Source organism: Lampetra planeri, chromosome 4 (assembly GCF_965212315.1).
Source record: "Lampetra planeri chromosome 4, kcLamPlan1.2.h2, whole genome shotgun sequence".
Lineage (NCBI taxonomy): Eukaryota > Metazoa > Chordata > Hyperoartia > Petromyzontiformes > Petromyzontidae > Lampetra > Lampetra planeri.
Window position 1 is genome coordinate 12,982,972 of NC_136110.1, and position 16,416 is coordinate 12,999,387.

General features: G+C 44.6%; 1 protein-coding gene across 2 annotated transcripts in view; it reads left to right on the forward strand.

Moving 5' to 3' along the window:
* The window catches only part of SH3BP2 (SH3 domain binding protein 2), a 44,997-nt gene that overhangs the window by 21,047 nt on the left and 7,534 nt on the right, over positions 1-16,416 (forward strand). For both annotated transcript variants that reach the window (XM_078593308.1, XM_078593307.1), the window contains 9 exons: positions 1,336-1,453; positions 3,644-3,714; positions 5,002-5,108; positions 8,633-8,671; positions 8,985-9,050; positions 10,709-10,883; positions 12,851-12,884; positions 13,589-13,650; positions 16,117-16,183. In XM_078593308.1, coding sequence (XP_078449434.1) covers positions 1,336-1,453; positions 3,644-3,714; positions 5,002-5,108; positions 8,633-8,671; positions 8,985-9,050; positions 10,709-10,883; positions 12,851-12,884; positions 13,589-13,650; positions 16,117-16,183 — 739 coding nt within the window. The remainder of the gene's footprint in view (positions 1-1,335; positions 1,454-3,643; positions 3,715-5,001; positions 5,109-8,632; positions 8,672-8,984; positions 9,051-10,708; positions 10,884-12,850; positions 12,885-13,588; positions 13,651-16,116; positions 16,184-16,416) is intronic.

Sequence of the window (16,416 nt, forward strand, 5' to 3'; positions counted from 1 at the left end):
ACCCCACCCACCCACACTGCACCAGCCACCCCGGATTCACCCCACCCACCCACAATGCACAAGCCCCACCCCCGATTCACCCCACCCACCCACACTGCACCAGCCACCCCGGATTCACCCCACCCACCCACAATGCTGTCCGATTATAAAACCAGGCCCTGTTGTCCACTTCTATCGCGCTCCACTCATTAACATTATTTTGTGCCACTGCCTCAACTATTTAGGATTCCCATCACGTGTTGTTAGTCGGTTTAAATCAGCTGATTCGAGCGTGGGATTAATCTTCGAACATAATGTTTTTGCGCGTGTTTTCTGAATGAACCTAGGCATTGCCCTGGATCTCACTCTTACCCCATCTGCCTGTTGCATGGGCAGAAAATTACTGTATTATTTTTCCGTCAATAGTGTTCGAATGCAACGTTTCCACTGGCACATTAGTGCCAAACCACCGCATGGACCTTAAGGTGCGGGTGTTTTTTTTGCTGGCAAGTTACCGCGACAAGTCGGAGCCATACCTGGATATTGGTAGTCTTACGAGAATATATATAAGCCTGGCAAGGCAGGGTCAGAGGTAGGGCAAATGCCATTGCCCATTGCCCCCTCCTCTTCCGTTCCCTTTATCCCCTTACTTTTATTATCCTCTCCCCATCCTTTCCTCCCATATAAACTCTCATGCTGCTGCTCACGGTGGCCACCTGGGTGGGGCAGTGAGCCCAAATTGTCCTCCTTTCTTTAAACCCCAGGAGCACTGAGCCCTGGGGACTTGTGCTTTGTACCGGGCTCTTGTTAGTTACAATAAAACAAAATTACATGGCCCATTGCATGAGACATCAGTGGGCTATGACAGTCTTAATGATTGCTGCACATTGCCACAAACTACCCTTCTCCCTCCCACGTGCTGGCCACCACTTGGGGGGCAGCCAATCAGAATGCGTGCATGTTGCAGGATGGGGGGGGGGCCTTGGGGGCTCTGCAGGTTGGAGGTGCAAGGCGTGGGTGGGTGGGGGGGAATGTGCGTGGGAGGGTGGAGGTACTGAGTGGTCGATTTTCTGTAATTGGTAAGATCCTACAGCGTCACAGACACGCGTCTTCCGGTCCATTCATCGTGAGTGATGCCAGCGGCACGGCTCTCCTTCTGCAGTGGAAAACCTACCTGGGCACCTCCTGAGCCAGCCGTTCCAGGTTGGCTCAGCACGGCCTCAACAATGGCTCAAGTTGTGTAGCGGAGAGGCAGAGGAATTCATGCGGCGTCTACAAATAACGAATACACATTTGTTGCAATTGTGTCTGTGAATTGTGTCTCATTTTTTGGTCCGGTGCGTGCGCATGTGGCAGAGTCCTCCGCGCTCCAGAGGAGTTTGGCTCCCACGCCATCTATCCTTTCAAGGTGATGCACATGTGCAAGAATCGACGCAAGTGGTACTTCTCGGCAGCGAATGAAGAGGAACGCAAGGTGGGGGACGGGCCTTACCCTGTCTTCCCTCGTCCGTCTTTCTCTCTCTCACTGGTGTCGCACAATAAGCACTTGCAATTCTGTGGAGAATATAAATAACAAAATAGATAAGCGGACTATATGCATCCATAATATATATCTGTATTTCCCTGTAAATTAAAAATAATCTAAGTATTTTTACACATTTAGTTTTCATTTCATTTTTTTTACCTACGTGACTTTACCGAAAAAACCAAAGAGTATTTTTACACAACTCATCAGCCCAGACGAGAGCTGGCTCGTATTGAATCAATGCCGCTGAGATTATTGCGCTCCCGGAAGACCGCGGGGCTGATGCACTGTGAAAAAATACATTTCTTTTTTTACTTTACGTGGAGAGACATTCATGGGAAGGAGACATATCGTCAGCTCATCTGTTTTCTTACTCGTGGAGTTCAGTTCTGATGATGTAACCGGATAAGAAGACAGACGAGAGTTGCAAAGGCTGTGCTGAGTCGGCAAAGTGACAGCAGAGCACAGCATCACATTGGGGACAGCGTCTCGAGAGCTTCCTGCCAGCAGTGGTGTCATCAAGAAATTGCAGGACTGCACCTTTAACCATTGCTACAGGGACACGCTAGACATCCCAGAGATAATATTAAATATGGACATAAATTAACAAAATTAGGTAATCGGATGGGTTGTGTTCGGTTTTAATCAACTGATGCAGCTGCTTATATGCTTATGTTGTGAAGCAATGTTTGTTAATTGTGATTTATTCGTGTATGTTCATTGCGTGATTTATTTTGGGAAATGTTTTTTTTACCGTTTGGTGGGGATATCAGGTGGAAATATGAGGTATAATATTACATATTTGAAGTCATTTAAGATCATTGTTATTTGTCCACTTCTGGACAAAGGCCTCCACCAAGGTGACGATATCTTAACTACGTCACCTGGTATACAGGAGATTGTTAGTTCGATCCCAACCCTGAATACTATATATTTAGAGTTTGCATGTCTCTCTCCCCGTGGTCGTGTGCATTTTCCTCCAGGTCCTCTACTTCCCTCTACATTTAGAAACCACATGCGTTTAGAGTATTTGGCTGCGATAAATGTCCACAAAATAATAAGCCACTTCGTTTACCTATCATTTGTGGCCAGGTCGCTTCTGAAAATTTGCTATTAAAACTCATTGGGCCTTACCTGGTCAAATAAAAAGAGTTTGGTTTAGTTTGATAAAATAAAATAGTTTGGTTTAGTTTGATTAAATAAAATAGTTAATCTCATGATTCTGCGATGATGGAATCCATCTAACTTCTGCGTACGCACAGATCTCATTATTCGACCTCTGCTGTTATCTTCTCGGGCTTCCAGTCGCATCACCAGTTTTATCCATCGGCAATCATCTCCCTCTCGCGATGAGTCCTGCCCAAGCCCTCTTACTCTTTCATAACACCCAATAAGATGTCTCCTCCAATGTGTGTGTTCGCTCTCCGATGCACATGTTCCTCTTTCTGCCCCCTCAAAGTAATTCTTAGAATTTGATGTCTCCACGTTTTTTTTCTGCGTACTTCTCAGCTTTGTTCCGTATTTGAGTTCACGTTACTGATCCGTTTCACGACGATGAACAGGCACTGTTCAAGGGTACACACGTTTGTGTAAGTTTTGACACGTTACTTACTTTATTGCCAGATGGCCACGAGTCTTTTTTTAAATACACAGTTGTACCAATTGTTCAGCCACGAGGGGAAAACCACTCGTTAAGTTGTACGACTGCGTCAGTGTTTGTGGTCGTGCTGCTCCGTAGCTCTCCATTGTATCTTCATGTTATGCCGCGTGCTGTGCGGCATGAAGTCCGAACGGTTCACTCCTCGTACCTGGGAGCTTCTTCACTTCCCAGGAGAAGCTCCCCGCAGAGAGCGTGACCCGTCGGACAACACTCCAGACGGCACGCGGTACAAACGTCGAAAACACATCGGAGAGCGACGTCGAAGCTGTTTCTGTCCAGGGCTGATGACCGCTGCTGTGCATTACTTCACTGTATGTACAGTGTTATGTTGAACTTTTTTCTCGCCGTACGTAGCCATCCGTGCTCATCGGAGGTGCGGGGAAGGACAACCAAGCACAAAAATCAATTCCCGCAATCATCACGCGCCTCGTGCACCGACTCTCACTCCTTCACCTCATCAATCCTCTCTCTTTCTGCAGAAGTGGATGGGAGCCATCAGGAATGAAATTAAGGAACAGTGTATCATCACCGAGTTCTATAAGAGCAGCAGGTATACCACACAGACACGTAAGAGATACATTTACAGTTTCACATAGACCATCGCTGAGACGACAAATAGGAAATATCTATAATATTATTTTATTTTTCTACCTACGTGACTTTACCGAAATAACCAAAGAATATGGATCCCTGCAGTCATGAAAACTTCAAATCGAGATTCAGAATCTAGATCTATAATGTTGCATTTCCTTTATCAACTCGCATTATTTTTGGAGACATCTGTAAAAAAAAAGCACGGAAAACATGTATTCCTACGTGTTTTATATGTACGAGGAAGGGTGGTAGACGAGATTAACATCCTATTGTATAACCCACTGTGGACGTGGTAGAGGACTAGCAGAGCAAGGGCGCGAAATGGGCCGAGGTGGTGAGGTGCGACTGAGAGGAGTACACTGGGCAGCATCGTTAGTCGCAGTGCGATGAAGAGAAAAGAAGTCCAAACATTTATGGAGTGGCAACCTTTTTTTTTGTACGACGAATAGATTGCTGTTGGTATGGATTACGGAGAAGCTGTACTCTTGGTCCACAGTGTTTTTAGGGTTCAAGAGTGTTTCCCATCACGTTACCCAGCGAACATCGACGCTCCCGAAGCACGACAAGTCGAAGACGACGCAAACATTACATGCCTTATCCATTTCACTGGCGATCCCCACATCTTCATTCAAAATACCGGGATTCTCGTGGGGATTCCAGGAATCATCACTGGATGGCACGCGTCATTGATTGGCTGCCCCCAAGAACAACATTCGCCATGCAATGACAACGGATAGATTCTGTCATGAAAATCTCATCTGATGCTCGCCTATGAACACGTTCAATTGTGCAAGTGAGAATCAATCAATTGCGATTCATTCAAATCGTATTTCGAAATGTTCCTATTTAGGCTAATTGGATGAACAAAACTCTGCACATGAGATAGAACAAATGAGGAAAAAAACTGTTAAGGTTTAAAAAATTAAAGAAAAACAGAATTGCTGCTTGACTCACAGGCCGCACTGAATTGTGCCAATTTGTAGATTATTTACAAGCCAATAAACGATGTCTGGTTCCATCATCTCAACAATCACACGAACCTGTTGGGAACCGTATTCAGTCTTCATTACGAATCGAATCGTAATTCCTTGAAAGGTTATCGTCAAGAGCTGCCCGCCACTTAGCGGACAGGTGCACTTACAGGACGAATTAAAAATGATAATATTCCGTCGCGATTTATTGTGAAACAGAGGAGACCAGAACGGCTCTGATGGTCGCCCATTGTGTTCTTCGTGTTGTGTAGCAGTCGGCCCGACAGCCCGAGTGAGGTGGACAGTTTCTACGGGTCTGTGGAGCGGCCTGTTGCCATCAGCCTGAGCAGGGACGGTGGCCTGCAGCTCCTTGGCACCAGTCAGTCAAGCACACATTTACACTCCCACACTCACACAACGCACTTGCTGACATATTTGTTTTTTTGTTGCTCTGATATCTATTTGGTCAACATACCCTTACCCGTTCCGATGACGTACACGTAACGCTGAACCGCTTGCACGTACGCACATGTACGTCATACGTTTTTATTCTGATTCTGTTCCGATGACATACATTTGCATCATCGAAACGGAACCGAAAAAAAATAACTTTTTCGATACGGAGGCTCCCACAAGGCCATGCGGGAGGGCGTGTGGCAGTTTGGCACCAGCTATTATAGAGAGAGGTGGTGTCGCTACGGTTCTCTGCGGTGAGTACAGTGTCTTTAAAAACAGCGGTGCTCTCTAAATAAAATTAACGCTGAGCGCTTGTGCGTTCCGAGAAAACAAGCAGCTGTACGCTGCTTGTTTTTTGCCGTTGTTGACTTTTGCCATTTTGGTGTCTCTGGTCACTCTTGCGAATTGGAATCAAATCCCGAGTTGTCACCTTGGTTTTTAACAAAGTGAACCGACTAAACTGCACAGGGGCTGCGCTGCGGTTACAGTTAATGCTCACGCCGCTGCTGGTTGAAGGGCCTCCACTACAGGAAGCGCCAGAGAGCTCACGACGACAATCATAATCATAATAACGATCCAGAATAGTGGTCTTTGGGTTAGATCGCGTAAATATAAATGTGTTGTTAAGCCCGCCGCCACCCGACACAGCCAATTAGTAAGGTTTGTTACGTAAACAATACATGCCAATTAGTTACTAGTTCAGCACACCGGTGTGTTGGAGAGTAAGCCCACAACATTTACAATTATACTGGTAGGAACTTCCTGATTACACCAGCCCACAGGGGATTATTCTGTCCGTCGTGCAGGGAGGGGCTGGGTGGGGAGGGAGGGGCTGGGTGGGGAGGGGAGGGTGGGGAGGAGCTGTGTGGGGAGGGGAGGGTGGGGAGGGGCTGGGTGGGGAGGGTTGGGCTATACTCAACGTTTAACCTACTCACGCCGGCTTGTGTCCGCCCTCACAGTCAGGCATATTTGCGGAATACACCACGCCGCCATTGACCCTGGCCATTGACCGAGCAACCCAACATTCCTACCAGCTCCCACCGCAGGAATGTGTTAACGATGATGGCGATGAATCCTTCATTCGAGGGTCAGGAGAGATGCTCAATGTTGGGTGGTAATACTATACATTGCGGAGAAGAGAGCATTTATCGTTTGTAAACCTAACGAGGAACTATTTTTATTTGTTTTATGAGCTAAGGCCCACTGTTCTATACAACTCTTTTTCAGAAGCGACCTGGCCACAAATGGTAGCTCAACGAAGTGGCTTATTAGGTGGAAATGTATCGCAGCCGAATACTCTAAATGCATGTTGATTCTAAATGTGGAGGGAAAAATCGGAGGACCCGGAGAAAAATCCACACGACCATGGGGAGAACCATGCAATCTCCAAATATACAGCAGGCGTCAGGGTCGGGATCGAACCCACAACCTCCTGTATACCAGGCGAGGGAGCTAACATCTTGCCAACATGGCGCGCTAATCATCTACAAACACTTCTCACTTACAAACAATGTGTAACTTGTACCTCAACTCTTGTTAACATTATAGAAGGAGAACATGGAAATGTGATCTCTGATTCCCAGTACCAAGTTTGCATATTTATTGAGCATAACCTCCTGTGAATTGAGAGTCTCCCAAACCACAACCAGGGATGAGCTGCCCCAGGAGTGGTTGTGCATCCATCGACCCGTAGAATCATTAACCACATTCGGCTAAATGCACTTAGAGTGTCGAGGATAATTAGTAGATCGAGAATCGGAAAAGCAAAGATAAAGATTGCCTTGCCAGTGAATTTCGGAGACCGCATAGAAGGTTCCTCCAAGCTGTCCTCCGCGGCATAAAAATAAAGACTCGATGATGAAAACTACTGCGCATCTACGTGCTCAAATTTGCCGCCAGGAAACGTCACAGAGAGAGTTTTTTTCCAGGGATGGAAAAGGGATGACGTCGCTAGGGGAACGCGTATGTGCTGATCGTAGCGAGGAAAAACATTCCTTTATAGCACATATAGGCCTTCGCAACCATTATTATCCATAGAGGTTTTCTTGGTTAGATCGCGTAGATATAAATGTGACACGTAAACAAAACATGTCAATTTGTTACTAGTTTGGCATCCCGGTGTGTTGGAGAGTAAACCCACAACATTTACAATTCGAGTACAGTATTGTGATGTTGCTGGTTATTACAACCAGCATCATTAGGCGACAGCCAGGGTTGTGGATAATAAATGTGATTTCGTCACTGTGAACCAGTTAGGTTACGAATGTAGTGGTGATACGCGCTGGGGTAAGGATCGTGTGCCAGCGCGTAGTGATTGGCTGTGTGTGTTGGTGATGCGCGCTGATGGTGAAGGATCATGGGTCAGCGCGGGGTCATGGGTTATGAGGCGGTGATTGGCTGGGTATCGGTGACGCGCGCTGACAGCGAGGGGATCGTGTGGCAGCGCGTGGGGATTGGTCAACTAAGGGGGTGCTCACGTCGCGGTCCGCATACGCTCCGTCTCCCGGGAGCGGAGGCTATATAAGGCGGTGCGCACAGGCGCACGGGGAGTTGGTGACCAGTGAAGACAGAAGACGGAGGAGGAAGAGATAAGGCCCTGAGGCACCTAGTCCCGCTGTCCTTGTGGGGACCAGGGCCCTGTGTGGCTCAGAGGCGGGACCTTGGGACCCGGGGCCGAACGTCCGTGTGAGGGCCGGCCCGCGGGACCCAGAGGACGTGACCCACGCCCAAGCCGGGGTGGGTCTGTAGGCTCCACGGATGCTACGGGGCTGGAGTGCCCGTGAGCGTGCACCGTGAGCGTGCAGCGTGAGCCGTAGTCACCACACGTGTCAAGTGGAGTGTGTAGTGTGAGAAATAGTAACCACGCGTGTCAAGTGGAATGTGCAGCGTGAGTTGTAGTGACCACACGTGTCAAGTGGAGTGTGTAGTGTGAGAAATAGTGACCACACGTGTTATTGTGGAAAGACAAGATTTAATAAAGTGTGCTACCCGTCAAGTGGTTTCCCGCCGTCATTCCGAATACTTCACGAAGACCAGAGGGAGGATTCACGTATTCATATACATTACAACGGATATATATTATTAGTTGGGTTATTCACAATTTCAGGATATTTTTTGAAGGAAGATTTACGATCTGATCAAGGCCTTTGCTTGACACCTTACTTACGTATGTACAGTGTGTACGTTGAACTTCTTTCGCACCTTACGTAGCCAACCGTGCTAATTGGAGGTGCGGGGGAAGGACAACAAACGAAGTGGACAAGAAGCCAAGGCTATACGTAGATTGTGCTTCGTGCCTTTGCAGTCACAGACGCGCCGACCAGGGACCAAGATGGGGATTGGGCCCATCCCAATACACACTTGAAAGGACTCGGCACACTCATATTTAAACACAATACTGTACGTGACGCTCGCCCTCGAATGCTATCCCTTGTATCTGGAATGTAGATAATGGTGATTTTGAAGAACCAGATGATGATTCTGAAGGTGAGAGATATGCAAGTGCTCACTGTAATGCAAATAATTTCCTCGGGGCATTTTATATATAATAAATGTGTTGGTTATCATGCACATGCCATGCATCACTTTATTTTTAGCATTACTAGTAACGACTGTTATTTTCAGCATTCTATTAACTTGCAAGGAAATTCAACGCTTAATCGAAACACTACTTTGTGATAAAGAGGCATTACATGGAGGAGCTCGCCTTACATAGTTTGATGGTTGTACAAAGGTTAATCAATCATTAACTAATGTGGTCATACAAATGTAAACGAAAATCAATTCATATTTTTTTCAGACGTGGCACACGACTCAAGCCATGCCTCCAATGGCACATGCTGGTGCTGCTGCTGCTCAGCTCAAGGTACCAGCTCCAGGAGTGGACTCACTCATTCGCATTGTCTGTGACAGGGGTTCTCAACACCTTTTGTTTTCGTGAACTCTTTGGGGAGTCTTCTGGTATATTTGTACGTGTGTTGTATTTCTTTTGCACCATACGTAGCCAACTGTGCTAATCAGAGGTGCGGTGGAATGACTCATCCCCTCTACATCCCTCTCGAGTGAACATCCAGGGCCTGATTCGTGCAGCCGTTTTGGCGACCGTTGCACCAAAAAGTGGCGGATTGTGCGTAGAATCGGTAACATCTCGCAATTTTAGCATTCACCTGTGTCTGATGTCGAAACAAAAAAAACAACGGAAGCATTCCCCCCACCACTGCCCACTGCGTAATTGAACCTGTTGACCTGAGTTGATTCCCAGCCATGGCGAAAGTCAGTCAGTGGCGAGTGGCATCTGAAACGGTCCTGCGTCCCCACCTTCACAAACCCACGCTATGCAGTGCGGTGAAGTATGGTTAAACAACCCCACGATTGACGCAACATGAGGACGACTTCATCCAGCAGTGGGTTGGCAAATGGGCTGTACAGAACGTGACTTGGGCCCACGGATTCTCACCATGCAACGGTCTCTTAAGCCACGTACTGTATTGTGACTTTAACAAAGTCTCACAAATATATTCGGTGAAAACCATTTGATGTAGCATTCGGCAAAAGATTTAGTTTTTATTGAAATTTGCACGTGGAAGAAAAAATATACAACAGAAATGTCCCATTTGTTTTTTTCACCACAGTTTCAGAACCACGTGTGTGACTTCACACAGTCCAGCAATCGGCACATACCTGTACCGGGTACGACTGTCAAACGAGCCGTTTCAACGGGAGATAAGACATGAACAGAGCAGCATTTGTACGTAATAGTGTTGATACTGTTCATGTCGACTACAAATATTTGTTTCCATTGCAGCTTTAATGTTGTGAAGCACAATGAGCGCAGAAAGTAGCAAAGATGCGTTTTGTTTGTATAGGGGCGAACTGATTTACCATGGGTGCCATGGTGGCGATATGTTAACTACCTCGCCTGCTATACAGGAGGTCGTAGGTTCGATCTCGACCCTGACGCCTGCTATATATGTGGAGTTTGCATGTCTCTCTCTCTGTGGTCCCGTGGATTGTTCTCCGGGTCTTCAGAGTTTTCTCTCCACATTTAGAGTATTTGGTTGCTTGAAATTTCCACATGATAAGCCACTTCGTTGAGCTATCATTTGTGGCCAGGTCGCTTATGAAAAAGAGTTATAAAGCTCAGTGGTCCTTACCTGGTTAAATGAAAGAAAAATTGTTTAATAGCTTAATAGTTTATTGACTAAGGGAATACATTCGGCTTGACAGCGTTCCAATCACAGCTTTCCTTCCCAAAATGGCTTCTGGGCAGTGGGACCTTGAATGTCATGAAAAATGTCAAAATGGCGAGACAAATATGGACCTTATTTAACCTAAATCTGTCATGAATTCCAACTTTTATAATCAGCAGTAGGTCAATTGAGTCGTTTACGATGAACGTGCGTTTCATTTGTTTTCCGGCTCTCCTCCTTCCATAGACATTAGAACGTGATTGAGGTCAAATGAGCGGAGATGGACATCATAATCACTCTGAACACTGTGTTACTTCTCTCCGTCTGCCTGCAGCAGCGCTGCCAGAGAGCGAATACCCCACACCGCCCAGACGCTATGAGTCTCTCAAGAACTCCCTGTCTCCCGGCTACCCATTCGAGATGTGTGGCCAGGTGAGGGAGGAGCTCCCCACGAGCAGCTCCAAGCAGAGGACATCAATCCAACAGCAGCACTCGCCCCGTCCAGTGAGGTTGGTCCTCGAACACGTAATTTAATTATACATACATATACGGTAGAACCCCTCTGAACGAATACCCCGATTAATGACTAATCGCTAAATGATGGGCCTCCATAGAGCCAAATGTGTTCGCTTACCGACCATTCCCATTTTTACGACGGGCTCACGACGAGCACGCGACCGCCAATTCTGGCCAGTCGGCGAGCTCCAAAGTGGTCTGAGCAGGCCTTTGCCAATCGGCAATGTCCATTTATGAGCGTTGGGGCATTGTTTACATTCAGTGTCTGCTGCACTTTGAAGTGGAAACATCTCTTTTGATTTCTTGGTGTACTGTATTTCCTATACTCGCTTAACGACCAAATCACTTAATGACTTTTTGTTTGGAACCAATGACTGTCGTTAAGAGGGGTTCTACTATACAGTAGACTCTCAATTATCTACGTGTGGTTTATACAATTTGCGGATTAACCATGCATCTCAGATTTTGACATAAATTAATAACTTATGGATTTTTCCTTAAGCCCATATTAATCATCTAAAAATATTTATACATTGTTATTCATGAAAATGTTAATATTAAAGCCACGTGCTTAAACTGACCAATATGTGCTCCGGTTAATCCCAAATCAACGTGGTTGCCTCTACAATACAGTAGTTGCATATCTTTACAACAGTGGGCGGAGTTTGATTGATTTTGAGTGGCGTGGCTCCGCTGCTGTCCACTTAGTGGGCAGACTTTTCTGTACGCGAGCAAGAAAGTGTTATCGCTGAGCACGCGCATCGATCAGTCGATCGTTAGTATTCGTTCTAAATAGAAAGAGTAACAATTAAAATTGTCAGTTTAATTTTTTGTGATTTATCTGCTCATTTATATTGTGAGTTTTAATTGATACCTATATTAGTGCTTTTTGGCATATAGATCCGTGGAAACTGGATATTTGTGGATTATCCGCTTCTGTCCTCCCCTTCATTAGCGTGGATAATTGAGAGTCTACTGTGTACTGTTTATACAAAAGCAGACATTCACATTCGAATATGGAAATGATGATAAAATGGCAACTCAACAGAAACAATGGTTTCCGTCATTTACAGGTTTGAATTATGTTGGCATTCAGCCAAGCTCATGGGCTCCATCGGCAGACACTGCAGCAGGGAGCATTGGTGGCTATATCGTACTGATGAGTCCTAGCAATGACGAAACCTGTCAACGGTTGCCTATCACTGCATCACCGCTGCTGTCAGTCACTCATTTTTATTTTTTATTTGACGGTGACCCCAGACAAGAGGATAACAATTCAATTCTTCACGAACTGCTGATGGTTTTCTACATAATGCACAGACGCCGAGTTCTGTATACACGTGTCTGCGTGTTGTTTGGTATTCCAGCCTGTGCTCGTTTAGTGTTTATGATCGGGCTTGCTTGTATTTTTGCAGATTTGATTATGCAAATCTTGTTCAAATCTTGTTCATTGCCACCAACATACAATTTCGATTAATGTTAAGAGGTCGTTTTGAAAAAAATGACAGTAAAATGTACACTTTTCGCTTCATCCTTCAGAGAGACACACATGCTGTGTGGTTGCAATATGTATACAATATACTGCATATAGGTTTATCTCGAGAGAAGGCATACAGTCAGTCTACCACTGCGATGTTTGCCTCAAACCAACAGCTGAACACTTATTATTAGAACGAGGAAATTTCCAAATTATGTTTGTAGCTTTTGTCATGAAATATATTTTTTATTACGCCTGCTCGTACCTCTCGGGCAGTCTGGGCAGCGTGGCACGCACGGAATTATTGTCGGTCATTCATCTGCGCACGTAGCGATTTGTTTGCAGAAGCTAAAGTAGGTGCAGGGAGAGGAGGGGGGAGATGGCGGCAGTGGGGGGAGGATCGTGTGCAGAAGCACCGCTTAAAAACCACAAATTTGTATTATTATAAAGTGTTAACTTATCGACATGCACGTCTCTTTTCAGGTCTGTCGCAACGGAATCGAAATGGGCGATGGAGGTAAAACACACACCATACGCGCGCACACTGAGTTCTGGCAACATTGTATGCATGTATGTTGAACTTCTTTCGTACATAAGCAGTTTTGATTCTCGCGGAGTGATGGTTACATTACTGTGGTGCATGTGCAAGCAACTGCACAGGTTCAGGCCTCATACTCTTTGGTTCTTTCGGTAAAGTCACGTAGGTATAAAATAAAATATAGTAAATATTTATTTTATAACATTTTATTTTAAAATAAATGAAATTATTTATTTTATTTTCTACCTACGTGACTTTACCAAAAGAACCAAAGAGTATGGATCCCTGCAGTCACGAAAACTTCAAATCTAGATTAGGCTCAGGCCTGCTTAGCTTCTGGTTTCTGGCAACATTGTATGCATGTAAGTTGAACTTCTTTCGTACATAGCCAACCGTGCTAATCAGAGGTTGGGTAGATTGCAGAGACTTGTTCACGAGGCATATATTTGTTAGAATCAGAATATGTATTTAGACTGAAGAAATCCGATGAGCTATGAAAGTCTTTTTCATAATGTCCAGTATGAGTGGGTTAGCAAGTTACAAAAGCAAACATATCATATCCTTTAAAATAAAGGACAATATTGTGAACCTGCTCATGGTATAATGGGGTGTCATTCCCAAGTGACGTGTGCCACCCTTTGAATGCACACCCCAACCGCAGTCCGTGCGACGTCTCGTTTCAGATGAGGGACATCATGCCTGAAGACATGTTCTTTTTGACGTGTGATGGCGCCATGGTCGAAAGGTGCGACATCGGGGTTGCACAGCTCACAAGTCACGACCGCCTATACACGAAGTTTCCGACTTACGAACGCACGACTTGTGGACATTCGCACAAACGAATGAGCGTCCAAAAGATATTTATTTTTTAACCATCCGACTTTCTAACGTGAATTCGCACTTGCGAACCGAACTGCGGAACCATTTGCAGTGTTACACGCAAATGTACAATATTTATTCTTATTTATGAGTTTAACAATGCTTCTCTTTTTGTTGAATCGTAACACATTTCATAACACTGACCGTATGTGCATTTAAATTCAGTGCATCACTGTGTTACGACTTACGAACTATTCAACTTTTGGACCGCTCTCAGGAACGGAACCCGTTTGTAAGTCGAGGACTGCCCATATACCTCTCCGATGTCTGACATTGTGCCGAACAACACGCGGTGGACCCTGTAGACCAGTGGTTTTCAATCAGGGGTACGCGGATCCCTGGGGTACATAGCAATGTCCCAGGGAGTACGTGAGGTGATTCATAAATGTCTGAAATTATATCATACATGATAGTCATCGGTGAATGATCATGTATGAATCTGCCAATATACAATAACTACGATAAAATGTAAATCCATATGGTAACCTAAAACGATATCAAATACCTTTCTAAAATCATCGATTCTAAACAAAGCCGTTTCCAAGAGTAATCAGCGAATGTGAACAAATTACCCTGCGCATGCATTGCGTCCGTTTAATTTGCTTTTTTCCGCTTGCAGTTTATAGCATGTTAGGATACCTCACAAAATGGACAATTCACTCAAATATAGACGTTCATTATTCATACATTTAATTCTCAGTACCACGTTGGGTCTGGCAAGGTGCAGGGGGGTACTACTCGCTTGAAACAACATTCAACAAGGGGGCACAGTGGCCAACAAACAGGTTGAGAATCACTGCTGTGGACACCACGGAGCTGTACATCACAGCTGCGATCACCTGAGCAGGAGCAGCACTCGCATACATTGACTTTATTATTAGTTAAACTTTCCCCCCGTTATGCAATTTTGCAATTAGAATTTGTTTGATATATATTGAAAAATCCACTACACACGTAGTTACGTGAAGTACGGTATGCTTCGTAAAATTCGGAAATGGTATGGTCAAGCTGGAAGGAAGTCAGTGATATCAATATGGCAATGTGATTCCTAAATTGTTAGATTCCGTGTTTATTTGTTGCGGGAGTTCAGTTATGGAAAAGTAAGCGATGCTTCATTATTTACATACAGGGGGGCATAAAAGTTAGGGCGCGTAGGGTTATGAAATAAGAAGAACAGGCATTTACCCTTTCCGGCAATAGCAGAGAGGTGTATGAGGGTTGATCAAAGGGGCGCGAATTTACACGACTTTTCACAGCTTTGTGCCATGGCCTTTTTTTGGGCAATAAATAAAAATAAAAATCCCTCTCTGCAGGACAGCTACGTACGTGGGGACAGAAGTCCTTGGTCAGAGAGCCAACACCACCAAACGTGATGCGTGGCAACGACGATCGTACAGGAATGCAATCCTTTACGAAACATAGGCTCCACAGTGATGAAACGTTTCATAACTCTTTCTGACAATAACACAGAAGGCGTTAAGATGTTCAAACACCGAATAGACACTCCTATCGCAAGTCATCAAGTCTGCATTAACCACACGTATTTTCGGAAAAACAGGAAAATAAACAAAGGTCCCATAGATACACATAGGGTCACTTCATTTATTTTAACACTGGCATAAAAAAAAGTATTATTTATTTCATTCAGTTAATAATTTATCTGGTATCATTATTAATATCTATTCTTATTCATCCTGTGGGGTCACCTCAAATTTGCCGTATACAAAACTCGACCAAGAACCTGGAATGGATTGAGACACACATGTAATATTTAAAAATAAGTCCTAAATTAAATTCAAAAGATAATTCACGTATGCATTAATGTTAATGGTAGTCTGTTCGAACATTTGTCACAATAAATATAATAACCCTATGTGACCTGATTCTTGGGCCATCCTGTCCTGTAATCGATTTTTTTTAAGTACGATAAAATCTTGCCATGGTTTCTGTTTTAAATGAACTTGTTCCTGAACTGCAGCACTTAAAATGGCATTTGTGAGCTAATTTGGCTGGAATGTGGGGTGCTAGTGATGCTTGTTCATTTTTTTCTGGCCTGCATCATAAGAACGTAACAATTTTACTTTTGGGGGGAATAATCTGCTTGCCGAGAACTTGTCATAGCTGGATGTCTAATTTTTTACTCAGTATTTGGTCATTAATCATGACTACTTTACATGAACAGTTTCATTGTACAATGAAAACGTGATGATTATGAGAAACAATGTGATTTACATCTCAGATTCATTTGGAACCTGCCCCCCGACCAAATATATGTCAAGATTGTGTGACTATGCGTTGTTGTTGTTGTTGTTGTTTGGATACCCCCTGGCAGTAAAATCAAGTTCAGTTCTCCCAGGGATGGACTCTACTGTGTGCGGGAATCTTCTCATGCTGGACAGGTGAGACAAAAAAATCGCATTGCTTAATTTACACGTGGAATACTTTTTTCGTTTACAGAAAATATGTCAACAATGAAAACACGATGCGAACAGTAATTCTGCAAACATGCACGTTGAACGTCTTTGCGTACCGTATATAGCCTTCTGCGCTTGTCGGAGGTGCGGCGGAAAGGGCAACAAGCTAAACACAAACAGCAGTTCTAAACAAAATTAGTTTTCAATCTAGATTTAAT